Below are 19,033 nucleotides of genomic sequence, written 5' to 3'. Positions count from 1 at the left end.
CCAGCAGCCAGCAGCCGTGCCAAGCCAAGCCTGGGCCAGCCACCACCAGTTGCTCCGCGACGCTCAAGTAGAGCACAAGACGTTCAGTGCACAAACCGAAGAGACGCGGCCGCCGCTAAACGCGAAAAGAAACGAAACGGGACGCGACGAAGACGAAGGCGAGAACGTCTAAGCCGAAGTCGAAACCGAAGCCGTAGCCGAGCTCGCAGCCGCTACGCATACGCAGTCTTTACTTGTAGTTGTTGTTATTGTAGTGTACTTGTGTTGTGCAGCACCAGTGCGCAGCTTAATTATTACCCCAGCAGCAGCAGCAGCAGCAGCAGCCGCGGCAGAGGCAGAGGCAGCGGTAGTAGCTCGCGCTCTGTTGTTCCCGTTTCCCCCACAGTTGGCAAAGTTTACTTGTTTGTCTGCATTTTTCCCGCACTTGCACAGACACACACACACACACACACGCACACAGAGAAAGAGAGATACATAATATTTTTGTAGCCACGGTGTGTGCGCTTTTCCCAGGGAAAAATATTCTTTGTCGTTTTGCGCTTTCTTTTCGACTTTTTGTGTGTGTATAAATGAAACAAAAACAAATGTAAACAAGCCGCGCTAATACAACGACTACAAAACTAGCCCGCTTATTACGGTGCTTGGTGCAATCGGCGAAAAAAAGAAACAGCAACAACAACAACGAAACAAAAGAATCAACTCGACAAATTTCCCAAGCAGCAACAACAACACACTACCAAAGTGAGGTGAGGTGCAATTTCCCAAACCGAAAAAAGTAAGCCAAAAATATAAATCAGAAAAGAAACAGGTTACAAAACACAACATACAAAAAATTATTGTTGTTTTTTTTTTTGCTTTTTGGGTAAACCGCAGTTTTTGTGATTAACATATTTCCCATCAAAAAGTTTCTGTTTTTAATCGCCATGTACCTGTATATGTATGTGTGTGTGTGTGTATAAACAAGAAGTGGACACAGTCGGAGCAGAGACCGGACCGTATAGCTAAACGAGACCTTGAAGCTGTCGCTCTGCCAGCTCGAGTCGCGTCTTGGAGCCGCTTTTGGTATCGAATCAATTCCCATTATGCATTTCAATGAGTAAAAGGGGCAAATAAAAACTCACACACACACACTCAAACACCCAAGCGCACACATTGCGCTAAAGATGTTGGGAAATTTATTGAAATGCAACCTGCGACGACGTTTTATCGCCAATAAAAAAAATTAACATATGCTCAAGTAGACACACATACAAACGTACATATATAAACAACATATTTACGAAAGATCTGTGGCCCACAATTTGGACAACTGACCAAATAACGTTTTGCATGACTATGGACCGTAGAGCAAATAGCGAAACACAAACACACACACGCACACACACCTGCATAGATGTTCACGCTTAACGTTTGATTTTTTTGGTGTCGATGCGCAATCCAACGGTAAAAGAAACGCCTCGAGAGAAATAATCAAGAATATGCTGCATACATACATTCATACAAATATAGAAGTGATATAGTCACATGTATGTATGTATGTGTGGCTGCATGTCTATATGAGCACTTTGGCTGGCTGGCTGTGTGTTCTAAAAAAGAGGAAATAACAGTAATCAGAGTCGAACAGAACAGCGCAGGCTAGCCAACAGAAAAAAAAACAAAAAAAAAAAAAACAAGCAAAACAGATACAAATAATGGTTACTTCTGTTAAGACTTCAATGCTAAATCAAAATAGAGGTATTAGCTGTACTAAAAACAAACACGGGCATTCAATTTGGTTTAGTTTTGGCAAAGTCACGGCAGTTCAAGATGCAGAATTAGCATTCGCTGCGAATAATAAAATAGAAACATTTCTAGATAACATCTCTTAATTAATTTCTATGTATTTTTGACTAGGCCCTAATATTCGACCGAAGAGAAACTCGAAAAGTTATTTCAAAATGAATACGAAAATCCAAAATCAAATCAAATTAAGATTTAAATAGCAACTATAATAAACAACCAATACTTTAGTATCTAAAGTAAGGTAAAAAAAAATTTATTTTTTGTCAATCTTTAGTCAATGGCGCATTTGTATTTTGTATTAGTCAAAATGATTAGTAGATCTATTCCGTATATCTATCGTACTGCCACATTCTTGTCAGTCAGTGTGTTGGTAGCTGAGGCATTTGCTGTGCTGTTAGCTTTATTGATTATAGGGGAGAACCTGGCGAGAGTGCCAAGCAGCCAGAGAACAAGAAACTTGACTTTGCTAAGGCAAAGCACACAAATATGTGGTTTTCGACGACAGCAACAACAACCAAAAGTCTCCAACGATATTCAAATTAAGTGTTCTGTCCCAAGTCCGAAGATAAAAGACGAAATGACCAAATACAGCGTGGCAGCTGTTGTTGTTTCGATTGCTTTGACTGTGACTCTGGCTCTGACTCTGACTACGACTGTGAATGAGTATCGAATCAAAAGTCAAACATAATTAGCGCATTTTTCTACCCGCCCGAAATGTGCATGCATTGAAAGTATATTGGCTTTTGTCAACTTCCGGATTATTAAACTCCAAGAATGCGATATTTAGTTAGATAAAGACGAAATGGAGCTAAGAATTCATTATATACATTATACATATAATTTCTAGAGGCTAAGCACAGGCTAAACTCGTTTCATAAATGGGAAGAGAGAATATAGGCTATAACAAATATTCGATTATCTAGATATATAGTAGGTAGAAGAGTCAATACTATACTACTATTATTATATGTATACTAAAAACATATACATATATTCAGAAGTTTTTATAGTTCCTTAATAATTGTAATGAGACTACACTGGCTTTTTAAATTCGTCTGATCAATCTACATAACCGCAAGCGATGCTAAACAGAAATCAGACAGTGTTCCATAAATTGACTTACCATAAATATACATACTCTAGAAATATATATAGTATTAAATACTCGTTGAACATATGTAATGAGAGTACATAGGCTTTGTCAATTGTACTTGTTTACCTGGATGCAATTGACGCTAACTCGAGCAGAGCTAAGACTACGACTTCTCACTACTATACACATATATAAACATATATCAACTAATTATTCAACTTGCATAGAGAATTGCGTATTGGCAACTGAAGACAGAGAAAGCAGAACTAAGAGATTACTATATTCTAGAGTCTTATAGAATTTTATACTTGCGAAATATTTGTATCTAACGGAAGTATCTCAAAAGAGAAGGCGCATGTCTTTATACCCAGTTGTGACGCTAGAGCAGGCCGAGCTAAGAATTGGAATTTCAAAAGAGTTTCGAAATGGGATTCGTATGTTTGCTCAAAAAAGTATTGAGAGCTAATATACTCTCTTCACTTTGAGCTTGTATGACAAGCCGAACTGCCTTGATAGTCTCAAATGGTTAAGAACCTTATAATTTATAATAATAATATTATTTACATTAATACTATTTTTAAAATTGTCTCAATTTATACAAAATAAACTAATAATAAATAAATAAAAAATAAATAAATCAAAATATTGTATAATTATAAACAGGTTGAAATGCATTTCCATTTTGTTAGCTAAATAAATGAAAAATTTTTAATTTCAGCGAAAATGAAAATGAAAATGGAAAGGGGGAAAATGCTGTTGACGTTTCTGTTCGGTTTGCTGTGCTGCTTGACCCAGCGCAGCGAGGCCTGGCGGCCATGTCCGGAGCTCAGTCCCGCATTGCGCTTACCATGCAGGTGAGTAACAAAAAAAAAACAGACACAAACAGGTGGACAGACATTGAAACAGACAGACAGCTAAAGAGACAGATAAATAGATGGATAGATAGACAAAGCGGATATCCGCTTGTCGCGTATTATTTTAATATCAGCAATTTGTGATGCTGGCGCTGATTCGATTGTGCTCAATCACGTCGATTGATTGCGATTGACGACAATTACAGGTGTAATGTGGTGCCTTTTGCGGCAACTGGCCAACTTGGCGCCGTGGCCATGGACTGTGATCGAGTCGTGTTCCACAGCGATGCGCCGCAGCTGCCATATGGGGCGCCCATCGTGGCGTATACGCAACGTCACAGCGGACAGCAGACGATGCCCGCACAGGTGCGTAGATCTGGTTGTTTACTCACCTGAGCGAATCCATTGAACCGGTCTTGGTATTTCTCCTCTCTGTCTCCCTCTCCCTCTCCCTCTCTCTGTCTACTGCAGACATTTGGTCAGCTGAAACTGCCCATTGAGGAGCTGGACATGTCCAACAATCTGATACGCCGCATTCCAGAGAAGGCGTTTGACGGGTTGAAGGACTCGCTGAACGAGCTGCGCCTGGCCAACAACCTGCTGGGGGACAATCTCAATCCCATTTTCTCGACGGCCGAACTGCACGCCCTGAAGAATCTGCGCCTGCTCGACCTCTCGGGCAACAAGATCAAACTGATCGAGGAGGGTGTGCTCAAGGGCTGCATGGACCTCAAGGAGTTCTTCGTGGACCGCAACAGCTTGACCGCGGTGCCAGTCAACTCGCTCAACGGACCCAGCGCTCTCAAGCATCTGTCCTTGCGCCAGAATCACATAGGTGAGTTCCTTCCCCATATGGAGCAGCTTCAGTTGACTCAAGCCTGAATCGCTTTGCATTTCCCAGCCACTCTCTACCGGGACTCCTTCACGGCTCAGGCTCAACTGGAGATCATCGATCTGCGCTACAACATCTTGCGCAGCATCGACAGCCAGGCCTTCCACGGACTGAGCAAGGTCAGGGAAATCAAGCTGGCTGGCAATCGCCTCAGCCATCTGAACAGCGACGTCTTCGAGCAGCTGCACACACTGCAGAAGCTCGATCTGTCGGAGAACTTCTTTGCTCAATTTCCCACGGTGGCACTGGCTGCAATCCAGGGGCTCAAGGCCCTGAATCTATCCTCCAACATGCTGCAGGTGAGTTACGATGATGCAATTGATAGACTCTCTTACAATTTCGAGTACAGAGTATTGCACAATTGATGACACTCTTCATTTTCTGTCTGCTCTAGCAACTGGATTACACCCACATGCAAGTAGTCAAGTCTCTGGAGAGCCTAGACCTGAGTCGCAACAGCATAACGAGCATTCCGCCTGGCACATTCCGGGATCAGACCTCACTCAAGTATCTGGATCTCAGTCTCAATTCGCTGCGCACGGTGCGTATACATAATATATAAATACACATAGTAAGAGGAAGAGAGAGAGTGAGAGACTAAGGTAATTTCCTTCGTTGCAGATTGAAGACGACGCCTTGGAGGGTCTGGAGAGTCTGCAAACGTTGATCATCCGGGACAATAATATTCTGTTGGTGCCAGGCAGCGCTTTGGGTCGTCTGCCCCAGCTGACCTCACTGCAAATGGACTTCAATCGCGTGGCAGCGCTGTCGTCGGAGATTCTCGGCTCTGTCCAGGCGAGCGACATTACCACCTTGTCGCTATCTCGGAACGTTATCCGAGAACTGCCGCCTGGCAGCTTCCAAATGTTCAGCAGTCTGCACACACTGGATCTGTCGGGCAATTCGCTGGTCATGATCAATGCGGATACCTTTGCGGGCCTGGAGGGCACCCTGATGCAGCTGAAGCTGAGCCAGAATAAGCTCAGTGGCCTGGGCAACAATCCGCTGACGCTGCCCGAGCTGCGCAGCCTGGACCTGAGCAGCAATAGCCTAACGGAGCTGAGTCTGAACATCTTTGAAGACTTGGAGAACTTGCAATCGTTGAATTTGAGCGGAAATCATTTGATGCCGTTGATGCCGGCGCTCTTCCGGCCTCTGGCCCGACTGCAGATCATCGATCTTAGCCGGTGCAGCATTCGGCAGTTCAGCGGAGATCTGCTGGGTGGGCTGCAGGATCTGAAGCACATTCACTTGGCTGGCAACCAGCTGCAGGAGCTGCAGGACGGCAGCTTTGTGAACCTATGGAACATCAGCTCGATTGACTTGTCCAACAACCAGATCAACTCGATCCGCGCTGGCGCCTTTGTCAATGTGATGCAGCTGAAGCGCTTGGACTTGCACGGGAATCAATTGTCGGCATTCAAGGGCGAGTTCTTCAACACGGGCACAGGCCTCGAGGAGTTGGACATCTCGCATAATCAGCTCAGCTATCTGTTCCCCTCCTCGTTCCGCATACACCCTCGCCTGCGCGAGATCAAGGCGGCCCACAACAAGTTCTCCTTCTTCCCGGCCGAGCTGATTGGCTCACTGCAGTACCTGGAGTACATTGATCTGTCGCACAATCAATTGAAGACGGTCGAGGAGCTGGACTTTGCGCGCTTGCCACGTCTGCGCGTGCTGCTCCTGGCGCACAACCAACTGGACATGGTCAGCGAGATGGCCTTCCACAACTCCACCCAGCTGCAGATCCTCGATCTGTCGCACAACAGCCTCGATCGCATTGGGGAGCGCACCTTTGAGGGTCTGGTGCGGCTGGAGCAGCTGAATCTGGAGCAGAACCTGCTGGCCGAGCTGTCGGACAATGTCTTTGAGCACACGAAGCTGCACATGCTGGAGAACATAAATCTGGCCAGGAATCGGTTTGAGTACGCTCCACTCAAGGCCTTGCAGCTGCGCCACTTCTTCGTCTCCTCGGTGGATCTGAGCCACAACCGCATAAGGGAGCTGCCCAGAGACGACAGCATCATGGTGAACATCAAGCGCATCGATCTCTCCTACAATCCGCTCACCATGCAGGCGGTGCACAATGTGCTCCACGAACCGAAAACCGTGAGGGAGCTCAACCTGGCCGGCACAGGCATTGAGGAACTGCAGCTGCTGGAGACGCCCTTCCTGCAGTATCTGAATCTCTCGAACAACAAGCTGCGCAACATCAAGGCGGAGGTCTTCCAGAGGGTCACGCTGCTGGAGACTCTGGATCTGTCCAGCAATAGGCTCGAGTCCCTCAACGACATATCGCTGGCCTGGCCACAGCTGCAGGTGCTGCAGGAGCTGGACGTGTCCAACAACAGTTTCGACCTCATATCCCAGTCAAACTTTGCCCACCTGGAGATGCTGCGCACCCTGAAGCTCAACCACCTGCCGCTCTGCACTCGCATCGAGAAGAACGCCTTCAAGCCTTTGGGCAACTTGGCCAACTTGGAGGCTTACGAGCTGCCCCTGCTGGGCTACCTGGATGTGCAGGGCATCATGGAGCTGTTGCCTGGCCTGGAGATGCTCGACATCGAGGTCAAGGATGCGACCATAGGCAGCGAGCAGATACAGCCACTGAAGCACCCGAGACTCAGCTCCATTGGCATCCGGGGCGAGCGACTGAAGTCCATCTCTTCTGGCACTCTGGCCGGGCTGAAGAGCAGCGACTTGACCATCAAGCTGCAGAACACCTCGCTGACTGCTCTGCCTCCAGCTCTGCTGTTCCCAGTGCCGCGCTCCTCGCACCTGACCCTCAACGTGGAGGGCTCGAAGATTGCCTCGCTGGTGCCGCAGTTCCTGAATGCCCTGGACGACCGCCGGGCCAGCCTGCAGCTGCAGGGTCTGGACAGCAATCCCATCAACTGCAACTGCGACGCACGTGCTCTGCGCCGCTGGCTGCCCAGCTCGAGCATGTCGGAGCTGCTGTGCCGCCAGCCGAGCTACCTGGCCGGCCGCAAGCTCACCGAGGTGGGCGACGACGAGCTCACCTGCGATCCGCGGCGCATGACCTCCACGTCGGCGCGCCCCTCGATGCCGCAGCTGCACAAGAGCTCCGCCTCCAGCCAGCTGGTGACGCGCACCAGCAGCAGCGCCCACACGGAGGAGCCGCTCATCATCTGGAGCATGGAGCCCACGCAGCCCACCATCATGAAGATCAAGACCAAGGCGCCACTGATGAAGGCCCAAGCGCCGATCATCAGCAACGATGACACACTGATCATTGGCATTGTCGGCGGCGTCGTCGCCTTCATTGCCATCCTCATCATCATCATCTGCATCATCAGGCTGCGCATGAGCAACGCCGAGTACCAGCAGAGCGCCGCCATGATGGGCTTGCCGGCGATGCAGCAGCAGCAGCTGGGCGCCCACAATGCCGCCTACAGCTACAAGAACGGAGCGGGTGCAGCGCTCTATGCCGTGCCCCCTTACCAGGCCAACTATGCCACGCTGCCGCACAAGGCGGCCTCCATCCATCAGTCGACGCAGAATCTCAGCCAGCGCCAGCAGCAGCAGCAGGCGCAGCAGCAGCTGGCAGTGCAGCAGGCAGCAGCTGCGGCCGCCTACTCCACTATGTCGCGCATGTCGTACTTCAGCGGTGCGGGCGCTGGCGGCGGTGCTGCCAGCGCCGATGGGGCCGAGAGCCTGACGCATCATCAGCATCAGCATCAGCCCTACATAATCTACTCGGACGACAAGGCCTACAGATAGACGTGGCCAGGTACATTCCAAGCCAGGCTCCCAGTCAACTGCAGGTCGTGGCCAACACAGGTTCTACACAATCGTCTATTCTATTCGTCGTCAGCTTATGTATCTTGTATATAGACTATAGTTCATTCTCTAAACGTATCCGTATCTTTACTTTAATTAAGTCCAAAAAATCGTTGCATAAGCGAAATAAACAAATTATAGCTAATAAATAACTGAGTGTGCTCACTTTAGATATCCATTAAAGTTACAAATACAATATTCACTCTTTATATGCAAATCTGGGAAGTTTTATACTGCTACACTGGATATTTAGAGCTGCCATCTGATTTTGGTTTTTACTCAATTTCCTTACTCTCTTCTACTCTCCGCGAGCAAGGGATCTGCCAGCCATGCGATGAGTGCGAAAGAGCGAGATGCCAGCTGTTCTAGTCCTACTCATACATACATACGTACATGCACTTACACTAGTGGGATATTTCAAACTCTCATTTAAATTTAATATTCACGCGATTTCCTTACTCTCTTGCGCTCTCCATCCTCAGCCACGAGTTGAATGTTGAAGTTGCTCTCTTAGGCGCGCATGTGTGTGTATATGTGTATGCATAAAGCAATATGCTCGTATTAAATCGTATTTTTGCATGATTATTTGGGTGTAGAGTATCAAAGCACAAGTTAGAGACGAGGCACGGACACAAGCAACGACATGTCCATTTAGTAACAGGATTTGCCAAGCTCACATTCCCATTTTCAGTTTTGCATACAGCTTTACGTTTCAGCCGTTATTATTCTAGTTTGCTTTGTCATCTCTGCCCTATGATTTATTCCATATGAAACGGTAAATGATTTTGTGATTTAACATTTTGCTTTATTTTTGAGCCCGTTTTATTACAGTCCGCAAAATATGTTTGGTACAACAAGATTTCAAAAAATGCCTATACTCGTAAATGCAAATACGTTCTCATACATATATATATGCATATATAATAAGTTCACATGTAAATGTGTAAGAAACTTCAGGGTAACTATTCACAGTCTTTGTTTTTCATCGTTTAACAAAAGAAACAAGATCATATGAGCTTATATACTAAATGATTCAACAAATTACATTTACAATTTCCGTAAATATCGTTTACCTACGGTTGAAATATACGAGAGCTTTGTATATTCATTAGTGAGTTTAAATCAAAAGTGCTCAACTTGTTTTCATGCTTATCTCAGAGCCTTACTTGATCTAAATTCTGCACTTTATCAATGACTTTTTTGTAGGTCGTATCTACGCCATTTGGGCGTAGGAATTGTGCACCTTGTAGTCTCTGCGGCGATAGTATATCATCAGTCCGTAGCTAACGAGGAGCAGGATGGCAATAATTCCTATGAGAATGCCTGTATAAATGTATAAATATAGTTATTATTATATCTTAGATCTTTCATTTAAACCAATCACCGGAAACTAAAATAGATTGTAAATAATTCAGAATTTTTCGAAAAAGAACGGGGAATACAGTACCTGTTACTGAGATAAAAGATAAGCTGTTGTAACAATACTAGGAAAATAGGCAAATACTGGGTACTAAAATAAATAATGAAAATGAAATATGGTACAGAACAGAAATGGCAGGAATTTGGCAAACGAGTAAAAATACAGGAAAATTAAATGAAAAATGAGAATTAAAACTTAAATAGAAAACTGTATACCAAATTACAAAATAGGTAAAAGAGAATCATAGGAATGTAACATAAGCAAAGTGGGAAAACAAAACACCTGAAAATTCAACAAAAATTATGATTCCAGTTCCATTAAAATAAGAAAAGGGGAAATTAATAAGTAAAGAACTAGGAGTAACATATATAACAAGTGATAGCATAAAAGATCAGGGTCATTATTGTTATGGATGACTATTAATATTACTTAAGTAAATGAAATTGGTTATATGGGTTAGGGAATGCAGAGTATCTTTCTTCGGATAACTTGCCTGTTGCAGCGCCCAGATTAGCCTCCTCGTACGTCATAGTCAGTGTCGACCGCTTGCATTCATCCGCCCAGTTCTCGGGCAAAACATCATCGTATAACTGAAACATTTTCACCAACGGACAGGATACACCACATCCGGGTATATCCAAAGGCAGCGGTTCCGCCGTTGTGTTCTTATAGAATACCGATACGAAGGGAGCATCGTTATCATCCACGCGCAATTCAAATAGTATGCACGCTGTGTAAGGCGGACTGTGCAGCTGTTATGGAACGGAGAGCATTAGTAAATATAAGTGTGACAGAGAAAATGATACGCTGGTCATCCCTGCATGAAACTGTACATCATATATTAATATCATTATATATGCTCTTACCTGGAATAGTTTGAGGGTATTCAACAAGTTGGCAACTGTCGTGTCGTGTGCACTATAAATAAACACATTCCGATCCGGTTTCAACTGCCTCTTATACTTGGTCTCCAAACGACTAAGTACATCCTTAAGCAGAGGTCCGGCCGTCAGGCGCGCCAGCTGTCGCGTATGCGTATTGATCGAGAAGGCAAAATTGGAGGCATAAGTCAGTTCGGGGCTGCCGTAAACCTTTTGCGCCCACACTGGCAAAGTCTTGTTGTATAGTGTTTCGATGAATAACGTGTTGTTAAGATATTGGGCATCTATGAATGATTTGACAACTCGGCCGCTATTACTTGACAAGTAGTAAAAGAGTTTCTTGTAGCGCGCCAACAGAGATTGGAACTGATCGGAGTTCTTAAACGTTTCCAAATAGTAGTCAAAAGCGGGACAGGGCGCCTTGGCAGCTAACATCTGTATGGGCATAATTTAATATATTGAAGACATTGGTAATTATAGTAATACGGTCTCAGCCATACCGCATCTTCCTTCTCGGGTATTGTATGCACCGGAATCGGCTGCCATTTGATTTGCGCATTCCACACATCGTCGCCAACGGGCTCGTATAGGCCAGCCAAATTGGACTCCGCACTCATTAGTGTTCGATCCACATCAGTGGACTGCACAAAAATCTGTTCATTGTCGAACTTCGTGTCCAACAATGAGCTGTACCTACTCCTGAGCCATTTGCCTAGCTGATAATGCTGCAACTTGCCGCGCTATCAGGAAAAACAAAACAGCTTTCAGTATGTGAATCACAACGCGATTAACTACTCACATTAGTCAACTGCCCCCAGCCCGTAGGCCAGTATTTCCTATCATTCCAAGGATCTGTAGGATACGGGTCAACAGGCATTCGGTCGCCATGTCTGTAAATCTGCATTGGGTCACATTTCAATTAAAACATATGGCACAAGTCATTTTTGTCGACTTACCACATGTGCAAACTTTAGCGTGCCAGGTAAGCTGGTTTGCACATCTGCACTGCCGACCTCCAAACAACATATGGAAAGTAACAAAAAGACAAAAGCCCTCAGACAATAACACGATTCGTTCGTTAACATCATCAACACTGTCTGCTTGTGTACGTATGGGTGTGCGTAGGTGCCTTTGGCTGTGCAGAAGCGCTGTGTAAGAAAACTATAAATAGTTAGGTAAACCATACTCGTTATCAGTTTAACAACTTACTTCAAATACAACAGTGTTGCTTGCCTCTCAGACATTCAACCAAATGCAAATGCAAATGTTTTTAAGCAAATGCCATTGTTGCTCGATTCCCGATGATACGAACGATTAATTTAAACAGTGCTATCGATGATATGTGACAGTGTGACCAAAATATTACAAAGCGTATAATCTAGTATTTTTCCGGTAGCATATAATTTCAAATGAAAGCAAACTCTCATCAAATTTTAAGTTTTGAATAATAATCAAGTTGTGTTTATATATGTTTATTGAAAACTGTTTTTAATAGTTTGATATTTGTTGTATTGATAATATCGTAAGTTGTCGGCCATTTGGGAAGAACATGTCACACTATTTGCACATTGCTAAAATAATAAAATATTGTTTTGCACACTTAATGATTACAATTAACATATATACTGATTGATTGGTTTGGTCTTATGGGTAACGCGTTCTTGTTATTAAATTAAAAAATAAAAACTCTTTTCACACATTATGTCTTAACTTAAGATGTTGCACGGGCGCAGTTATTGGAAAACAAAATTCGGCTATTATGTTAGCATTCACTTAGATTATATAAGGTCCATGTTTAAAAGTTACATACAGGATGACTTAACTTCAGAATCTTCTGTTGCCGCTCATATTAGGGCCGTTGAAACTGTGTAAGAAATTAACGTTATCGTAGCATATGTATCGATATTTGGGACAAGTCTTTGCTTACCGATTTCGATTTCCTGGCACACCTAAGGGCGGAAAATCTGAATGATATGCATTTGCTGCATTGCGATTGTGACTATTGTGATTGTTGTTAGCTGGTCCGTGTTTGCTAAAATTTTGAGACATGCTGCTACTGTTGGCGCCACCGCGGCGGCCACTAAAGCCACTACCACGACCGCTAAAGCCGCCCCGACTCCCATTGAACCCACCGCGACCACCGCCTTGCTGGCTGCCACTGCAACATTGACAGAAATTAGTTTACCTACAGCACTCTTCAAGCAACATGACACTCACCTGTTCATGACAGAATTGTTGCGATTGCGCTGATACATGCCGCCAGTATCTGCACTTCCACTGGGCACCATTGGACTGTTGCCAAAGCGACCTTGCTTTGCAGCAAAGGGGACTTGATGATGATGTGGCTGCTGCTGTTGATGATGATCGACAGCGGGCAGTGCAAAGCCTCGACGATCTTGCCCAATATTATGATTTGATCCGCCACTCCTCTGGCTTCTACCAGCTCCAGCTCCAATCGAACTATTGCCATAGTAATCATTGGGAGTCATGCCTTGGCTGAATTTGTTTTTGAATGGCTGCGTTGGGCCATCAAAGTTTTGGTTATGCTGTGGCAAGCCCTTGCTGTAAGGCGTACTGCGCTGCTGCCTAAAGTTTCCCTCGTTTCGCACTGGTCCGAATTGGCTGCCATTTGTGCTAGATGACCGATTACCTCTGGTAGATCGAAAACTATTGCCACTCGTGTGGCTCCCACGATTGAAGGTATTACCCCCGCGTCCTGGAAATAAATCGATCAATCAGAGTACTGAAATGTATAGGTGTCTCTTTACCTGGCATCGGTCTGCGATTGCCGGCACCGCCGCCTGCTCCACCACCACCACCCCCGGCACCGCTTACACCTCCACCACCACCACGTCGGTCTTTGGGTCTGCCCGGCTCGACGACTATGGCCTGTCCCTTGAATTCAACGCCATTAAGAGCCGCGATGGCTGCCTCGGCCATTTCAATGGTTTCCAAGTGCACGAATCCGCAACGATTCATAATATCACACTCGACCACCACGCCATAATTTGTGAACAAACGTCGCAGCTCCTCGGGCTTGCAACCAGGCGGCAAGCTGCCCACAAAGACTTTCGCGGTCTGCAGAGAGTTGACAGATAAATCCACATTATATTGGTCAACCTGTTACTGACCCTGTATTGACGGTACTTACAGACATATAGGATGCTACTTATCTTCGTGGTTTTTTTTCGCGTGCACTCTACTTACACTTTTATTTGTTATATCGTATGGCCGATTAAGGCGATTAGTGGTGATGCGATGAAAACAAAGTCAGTTGATGTCGAATATCGATAACAAATAATCGAGTACAGTTTTGTTTGTTTACTAATTTTTTGTTTTCAAGAATGTGGGCGCCCAGTAATGAAGAAACATATTTTGATAATATGGACAACAAAAAGAATGTGGTGCATATAATGCCCACCGTAGAAATGCTGGTTACTTTCACCGCCGACAGAGACTTAATGCGCGCCAAAAAAGCTTGTTTACTGTACGCCGAAAAAGTCGACTTCAAGGAGCTAATCGTAAGCCACTCTTAGAGAAAACTAGTTCTAATTGTAAATATGCAAAATATTAATGTACGTGCACTTGCAGCAATTGCGTTTGGCCGAGAAATGCGACCAACGGCGCATGTATATCACCACTGTGGACAGCGCATCCTTTCAAGAGCTGAAGCAGGATCAGTCGCTAAATGTTACATTCGCTGGCTTTATGGAAAATGTCGTGCGTATGCTGAAAGACTGTCAGGCCGGCAAACTAGAGCTGTGCCTATCTTCCAGGGAAACTATCGCCGATCAACAGAGTCACGACTACCTTCTCCAGTTCGTGGAAATACGATCCTTCAAGAATTTGGTTCATTTGTGTTTGCCCTGCCGTTCTGCTCCGCTAAACACGGTGCTCTTTTATATTAATGCGGCGCTAGATGCAACGCACAAGAAGCTCTTTTTGGTGGAGCAGAGCGCGCAGCAGCTTCAAATGGAATTAAATGCTCAGAATGCGCACATAGATCAGTTAAATTCCGATAATGCCAAATTGCGTGAAACACTGGCCGAGAATACACGCCAGCTTACTGATAAGCATTCCGCGGAACTGAAAGAAATGCAACTCGCACTGGAAAAGCTGAACGAGCAACGGAGCAATGAGTTGGAACGCAACCGACGTTCGATTGCTGGACTGCAGGCGCAATTGGAACGAATCACGTTAGAAAAGGCAGAACTAAAGACCATGCACGAGCAAGCCGAGAAGCGCACTCAGAGCTTAAACGAAGAGCTCTCCTGTTGCAAAGCGCGGATTAGCACATTAAAGGAACAGCAGGAAAAACTCCAAACCGAATTAACAACAGCTAAGAAGCAAGAGCGCAAGTTGGAATACAAAATAGAAGACTTAAAGCAGCACACACTCGAGCTACAGGAGAATATACAAAAGGGAAATAAAGAGAAGGTGAGTAAGATCTCTTCTAATTTATTTCTATACTCATTATGTTTCATATGCAGGCCAATATTGCTGCAGAGCTGGAGGCGGAGAAGAAGATTCTGCATACAAAACGTCAAGCGCTGGAAATGGCTTCTGATGAAATAGCCAAAGCGAATCAAATCATCCTCAAGCAATCGCAAGATCTGCTCACCCAGAAGAAGACAATCACATGGCGCACCGAGGTGGCGCTGCAGCAGGAAAAAGCAATAAAGGAGAAGGAAAAGCTGTTGAGCATGCAGGAAGACGAGTTGCAGCAGGCGCGCTTAACCATACAGCAGCTGCGCGATGAAATTCCACAGCAGCTGGAATCCATGCGACAATTTGCGAAGGGCCTTGAGGAAAAGTACACAACCCGTAAGTTCATCTAAATACAGATATATACTGTTTTAAGCATATATCATATCTCTTGCAGAAATACTCACGCTCAAGGCACGATTAGCCGGTGGTAAAGAAAACTCCAGTCGCAGAGCTAATCGGAAATAAGCCAACTAATATTTAGTTAGTTAAGTATTGTATAAATATGATGATTGTTAGTTAATTATTTTGAACCGTGCTTTAATTAAACAATATTTATGTCGATCGATTGTGGGCTCAATAATCTTCATCCGTATTTTTTTCCGCTTGCACTTGCGCCGTGGCCACATTTACGGCTTGGCTGATGTCCTCAAACTGGTTCATTTTCAGTCTCTCGCGTATAAGTTCGGCAATGGCTTTCTGTGTTCGCCGCTCTAGTCGTTCCAGCTTTTTGCTCACATCCCGCTTTAGATCCCAGTCCGGCTTGCGTGGAGCCAGATTCGTGATGTCTATTTCGTCGATAACCATTGGCTGCTGCAGCAAATTAAGCTGTGACTGGATGGCAGTTTCAATATCACCGGTGGGCTCTTGTGGCAGTACTTCTCCCTCTGTGGTTTCATTATGCGGCTTATAGCTTCGAAACACTGGCCTGAAACACCAAATCATTTTACTAACATGTAAACAAACAGAGTCGTACCAATCTTACTTTGGCAATTTTTCACCGCCGCCTTTAGTGTCCGTAGTCTTGGATAGCGCTTGTTCACGCAGCTTTTGTAATCGCTCCTTACGTTTCAGAGATTCCTCTGCCAGCTTGCCCAAATTGTTTTCATCATCATTAGCCATTGCTCAAATAGAAATAAACCAAAATATGGATTCTCCTTCAATGTCTCTTCTTTTACTTCGATAAACGATTATTATTGACTATCGATAGTGAAATACACGGAGGACACAAACTTTGTATTTCTTTTATACATCTGTAAAAATCATCAGTGAGCCTATATAATCTAGCCTAAAAAAATTCGATAGTCAGATTTTTCAGATTTACAAACAAAAACTAAGTGAAATTTTTCTTAAGTTCTTAGGTTAAGCAGCAGAATAATAATAGTAAAATGTTTTAAGGTAAGAGCTCGAAAATTAGTTAAATTTCCAGCCGATATACATTATCGATATGCTTGCGAATACTCAATTAGATACACAAACATTGCAAGTTGGCAGTTCCCGTTTTCCAGGCATAAGTGTGAGGGGCGAAGAAAAACAACGCAAATTTTTTACCTGAAAAATAAATAAAAACAATCACAGTTTGTATTTGCTTTTATCGCTCTGCAGATCTTTTACTATTGCCAATGAGCTAGTATTCATCAATCAAATATACAAACAGCGATATATAATAATGTAGCAGCTGCTATTGCAATTGGTTTTTGGAGTAATACAAAATTTGCTGCTGTTGCTGCTGCTAGCGAGCGCCCGTTGCTGCAGGTACATAAAGGAAAATGCTTTATTGGCTATTAAAAACTATTTTTATGTACTTAACAAAGACACATCGTGTGCTAATTTCAATTTTGTTTTCGATTAAAGGGAGCTGCAGCCACCGTCGCCGCGTCAACAACCAACTGCAGCGGCATCCACACACACACACACACAGGCGCACAGACAGAGAGAGATACATATACACATAGAGCGCCTCGCAGAACTCATTGTTCTGTGACTGTGACATCGTTTATACAGACGTCGCCTCACCCGCTGCTCGTTGCGCGCTGCCCGTTGCCCGCTGCCCGCCGTCAGTGGCCCGGCTCTTCAGTCAGCTATAGCTGTATCTAAAAATGGAGTGGACCAGAGAGAAGACATTGCTGCTGATCAGCGAGTACCGACAGCGACGCGGACTGTGGGACATGACATGCGACGAGTATCGCAAGAAGGATGTCAAACAGCGTCTACTAAACGAAGTTAGCGAAGTTCTCGGCGGTAACATACCCATACCAGAGTTGGAGAAAAAGTTCCATACACTCCGCACACAATATCATCGCGAGATTAATCGCATGAAACGCAAGGAGCCGTACAATTCAAAGTGGTTTGGCTTTAAGAATCTCGTCTTTCTTAGCTCCCCGTTTGCGTGTCGCTCCACCAAAGGCCGTTCCAAAGACAAGGACGACGCAACAGTACAAAAATATATATTGGGTGACGTGAATGCCGCTGGCACTACGGAAGGCAACAATATGAACGACGAGTATATAGTAACGCCGCGCAAATCGCACGCGAGCAGCCGAGCACAAGAGCTGGAGAAGCTGATCGAGGAGACGACCAAAGATATAGAGGATACTGAGGACGAGGAGCCCGGTGTGGAAGAGGATGTGGATACCAAACCCAAGCTAAACAAAGAGCTCAGTGGCACGTACGTGCACATCAACGAAGATGAGAGCGAGGCGGTCGAGACACATACACACCAGCAGCAACAGCACACCCATGCCCACACCCATTCCCTACCCCATGCACATCCGCACCCACATCCACATCATCATCAACAGCAATCCTTGATGGAGTTGCATCACTCTGCAAATGCAGTGGAATCAGTCAGCTTTCAGGCCAACGAAAGTGGCGAGCTCCACTACCAGTCGACATCCTCGACGCCCAACGCTGGTGGTGGAGGTCCTAGCTCCTCGGTACATGTGATGCCAACACGTATCATCAAAATACAGCGGCGCGACACGTCCAACCAGGAGAATGGGTATTTCGAGGAGCAGCAGACGCAGCATCAGCTGCATCCGCCGCCGCCCAAGCGGCTCTACTTCGATCCGAATGGCACGCACAGCACCACAATTCTATCCGCATCCACGCTGCAGACGGCTTCGCAGAACGTCAACGGTAACGGCAATGGCAATGGTGGCAATGTGTTGACCGCAACCTCCAGCTCCGGGCTAACTGCTGGCACACTGCGCCTGCCACGCGTCAATGCCATAGTGAATGCCACTTCGCTGTCACCACCAAAGCCAGCCAGCTCTCCAATACCTCAGCCGCAGTTGGCTGGGGCTAGTTCACTGCAACGGGACGAATTCGCCACGTACGGCGAATACGTGGCCAATGAGATGCGTGCCATTACCAACAGGGAGGTCTTGATCGCACTCAAGCACAAAATAAATACAGCCATATTTGAGGCGAATATGGCAGAGTTGCAAAAATAAAAGTGTCAGCCATATTTGAGAAGAATATGGCTCTAGTTGCAGCTGAGCGATACCGACGGCCATACTTGAGGCGAAGTTGCGGAAATACAATTGACAGCCGGCTTTGATACGAATATGGCGGCCATATTTGATGTTAATATGGCTGAGTTGCAGAAATTCAGTTAAATAGCATGTGGAAATATTATATTATCAACGTTTTTAGCAACAATTTAAATTAAGTGTCCAACCCCAGTAATTACCATTGTAAATCTATGTTTTAACCTGTAAATTTGACATAAATTCACATTACAAAAATTTGATTAAATAAGCCAAATATAACATTTAGTAGAATCCGAATATACACATACATTGTTCAACTATATTCACACTA

The 19,033-nt window shown here is 45.1% G+C and overlaps 6 protein-coding genes across 12 annotated transcripts; 3 read left to right on the top strand and 3 right to left on the bottom strand.

Moving 5' to 3' along the window:
• Positions 1-36: 36 nt before the first annotated feature.
• Positions 37-8,574, top strand: LOC108621733 (uncharacterized). Of its 3 annotated transcripts, none has more exons than XM_089476384.1 (7): positions 37-741; positions 3,594-3,729; positions 3,936-4,095; positions 4,201-4,564; positions 4,631-4,920; positions 5,016-5,162; positions 5,243-8,574. In XM_089476384.1, the coding sequence occupies exons 2-7, from the start codon at positions 3,599-3,601 to the stop codon at positions 8,360-8,362; spliced, it is 4,212 nt and encodes a 1,403-aa protein (XP_089332510.1). In that variant the 5' UTR covers positions 37-741; positions 3,594-3,598; the 3' UTR covers positions 8,363-8,574. The 3 variants fall into 3 exon arrangements, with proteins under 3 accessions (XP_089332510.1, XP_017874710.1, XP_017874709.1); XM_018019221.2 differs by having other exon boundaries at positions 37-746; XM_018019220.2 differs by having other exon boundaries at positions 38-775.
• Positions 8,575-9,205: 631 nt separating this feature from the next.
• On the bottom strand, positions 9,206-12,110 carry Acph-1 (Acid phosphatase 1). Of its 2 annotated transcripts, none has more exons than XM_089476389.1 (7): positions 11,933-12,110; positions 11,680-11,884; positions 11,523-11,621; positions 11,224-11,463; positions 10,709-11,158; positions 10,336-10,594; positions 9,206-9,745 (listed from the first exon to the last, which is right to left on the bottom strand). In XM_089476389.1, exons 1-7 carry the CDS (start codon positions 11,965-11,967, stop codon positions 9,636-9,638), a joined length of 1,398 nt encoding a protein of 465 aa, XP_089332515.1. In that variant the 5' UTR covers positions 11,968-12,110; the 3' UTR covers positions 9,206-9,635. The 2 variants fall into 2 exon arrangements, with proteins under 2 accessions (XP_089332515.1, XP_017874714.1); XM_018019225.2 differs by having other exon boundaries at positions 11,680-11,871; positions 11,933-12,089.
• A 69-nt stretch (positions 12,111-12,179) lies between these two features.
• LOC108621739 (uncharacterized) lies at positions 12,180-14,039 on the bottom strand. Of its 2 annotated transcripts, none has more exons than XM_089476392.1 (5): positions 13,931-14,039; positions 13,492-13,801; positions 12,941-13,439; positions 12,651-12,881; positions 12,180-12,587 (listed from the first exon to the last, which is right to left on the bottom strand). In XM_089476392.1, the coding sequence occupies exons 2-5, from the start codon at positions 13,700-13,702 to the stop codon at positions 12,548-12,550; spliced, it is 981 nt and encodes a 326-aa protein (XP_089332518.1). In that variant the 5' UTR covers positions 13,703-13,801; positions 13,931-14,039; the 3' UTR covers positions 12,180-12,547. The 2 variants fall into 2 exon arrangements, with proteins under 2 accessions (XP_089332518.1, XP_017874716.1); XM_018019227.2 differs by having other exon boundaries at positions 13,875-14,003.
• A 28-nt stretch (positions 14,040-14,067) lies between these two features.
• Sas-6 (Spindle assembly abnormal 6) lies at positions 14,068-15,791 on the top strand. The gene is made up of 4 exons (XM_018019223.2): positions 14,068-14,244; positions 14,315-15,160; positions 15,214-15,547; positions 15,606-15,791. The coding sequence occupies exons 1-4, from the start codon at positions 14,068-14,070 to the stop codon at positions 15,674-15,676; spliced, it is 1,428 nt and encodes a 475-aa protein (XP_017874712.2). The 3' UTR covers positions 15,677-15,791.
• Positions 15,732-16,426, bottom strand: LOC108621740 (coiled-coil domain-containing protein 12). The gene is made up of 2 exons (XM_018019228.2): positions 16,194-16,426; positions 15,732-16,136 (listed from the first exon to the last, which is right to left on the bottom strand). Exons 1-2 carry the CDS (start codon positions 16,328-16,330, stop codon positions 15,785-15,787), a joined length of 489 nt encoding a protein of 162 aa, XP_017874717.1. The 5' UTR covers positions 16,331-16,426; the 3' UTR covers positions 15,732-15,784.
• Positions 16,427-16,465: 39 nt separating this feature from the next.
• Positions 16,466-19,003, top strand: LOC108621737 (uncharacterized). 3 transcript variants are annotated; one of them, XM_089476391.1, is made up of 4 exons: positions 16,467-16,606; positions 16,678-16,724; positions 16,814-16,963; positions 17,063-19,003. In XM_089476391.1, exon 4 carries the CDS (start codon positions 17,308-17,310, stop codon positions 18,661-18,663), a length of 1,356 nt encoding a protein of 451 aa, XP_089332517.1. In that variant the 5' UTR covers positions 16,467-16,606; positions 16,678-16,724; positions 16,814-16,963; positions 17,063-17,307; the 3' UTR covers positions 18,664-19,003. The 3 variants fall into 3 exon arrangements, with proteins under 3 accessions (XP_089332516.1, XP_089332517.1, XP_017874713.1); XM_089476390.1 differs by lacking the exon at positions 16,678-16,724 and having other exon boundaries at positions 16,466-16,606; XM_018019224.2 differs by having other exon boundaries at positions 16,678-16,963.
• The last annotated feature ends 30 nt before the right edge of the window (positions 19,004-19,033 follow it).

The sequence above is a fragment of the Drosophila arizonae genome, chromosome 2, assembly GCF_054131065.1.
Source record: "Drosophila arizonae isolate 15081-1271.41 chromosome 2, UAZ_ARI_1.0, whole genome shotgun sequence".
Classification (NCBI taxonomy): domain Eukaryota; kingdom Metazoa; phylum Arthropoda; class Insecta; order Diptera; family Drosophilidae; genus Drosophila; species Drosophila arizonae.
This window is presented reverse-complemented; position numbering and strand designations above follow the sequence as displayed.

Bases quoted from the DNA above. Each gene is read 5' to 3' on its own strand.
- LOC108621733 (XM_089476384.1), top strand. From the start codon at position 3,599: ATGAAAATGAAAATGGAAAGGGGGAAAATGCTGTTGACGTTTCTGTTC. The intron at 3,730-3,935 runs GTGAGTAACAAA...CGACAATTACAG, and splicing joins GCATTGCGCTTACCATGCAG to GTGTAATGTGGTGCCTTTTG. The intron at 4,565-4,630 runs GTGAGTTCCTTC...TGCATTTCCCAG, and splicing joins CTTGCGCCAGAATCACATAG to CCACTCTCTACCGGGACTCC.
- Acph-1 (XM_089476389.1), bottom strand. From the start codon at position 11,967: ATGTCTGAGAGGCAAGCAACACTGTTGTATTTGAA. The intron at 10,595-10,708 runs GTAAGAGCATAT...GTTCCATAACAG, and splicing joins ATACCCTCAAACTATTCCAG to CTGCACAGTCCGCCTTACAC. The intron at 9,746-10,335 runs GCAAGTTATCCG...ACATTTATACAG, and splicing joins TAATCTGGGCGCTGCAACAG to GCATTCTCATAGGAATTATT.
- LOC108621739 (XM_018019227.2), bottom strand. The intron at 13,440-13,491 runs GTAAAGAGACAC...ATTTATTTCCAG, and splicing joins CAATCGCAGACCGATGCCAG to GACGCGGGGGTAATACCTTC. The intron at 12,882-12,940 runs GTGAGTGTCATG...TCAATGTTGCAG, and splicing joins AACAATTCTGTCATGAACAG to TGGCAGCCAGCAAGGCGGTG.
- Sas-6 (XM_018019223.2), top strand. From the start codon at position 14,068: ATGTGGGCGCCCAGTAATGAAGAAACATATTTTGATAATATGGACAAC. The intron at 14,245-14,314 runs GTAAGCCACTCT...GTGCACTTGCAG, and splicing joins TCGACTTCAAGGAGCTAATC to CAATTGCGTTTGGCCGAGAA. The intron at 15,548-15,605 runs GTAAGTTCATCT...TATCTCTTGCAG, and splicing joins TGAGGAAAAGTACACAACCC to AAATACTCACGCTCAAGGCA.
- LOC108621740 (XM_018019228.2), bottom strand. From the start codon at position 16,330: ATGGCTAATGATGATGAAAACAATTTGGGCAAGCTGGCAGAGGAATCT. The intron at 16,137-16,193 runs GTAAGATTGGTA...TTGGTGTTTCAG, and splicing joins GGCGGTGAAAAATTGCCAAA to GCCAGTGTTTCGAAGCTATA.
- LOC108621737 (XM_089476390.1), top strand. From the start codon at position 17,308: ATGGAGTGGACCAGAGAGAAGACATTGCTGCTGATCAGCGAGTACCGA.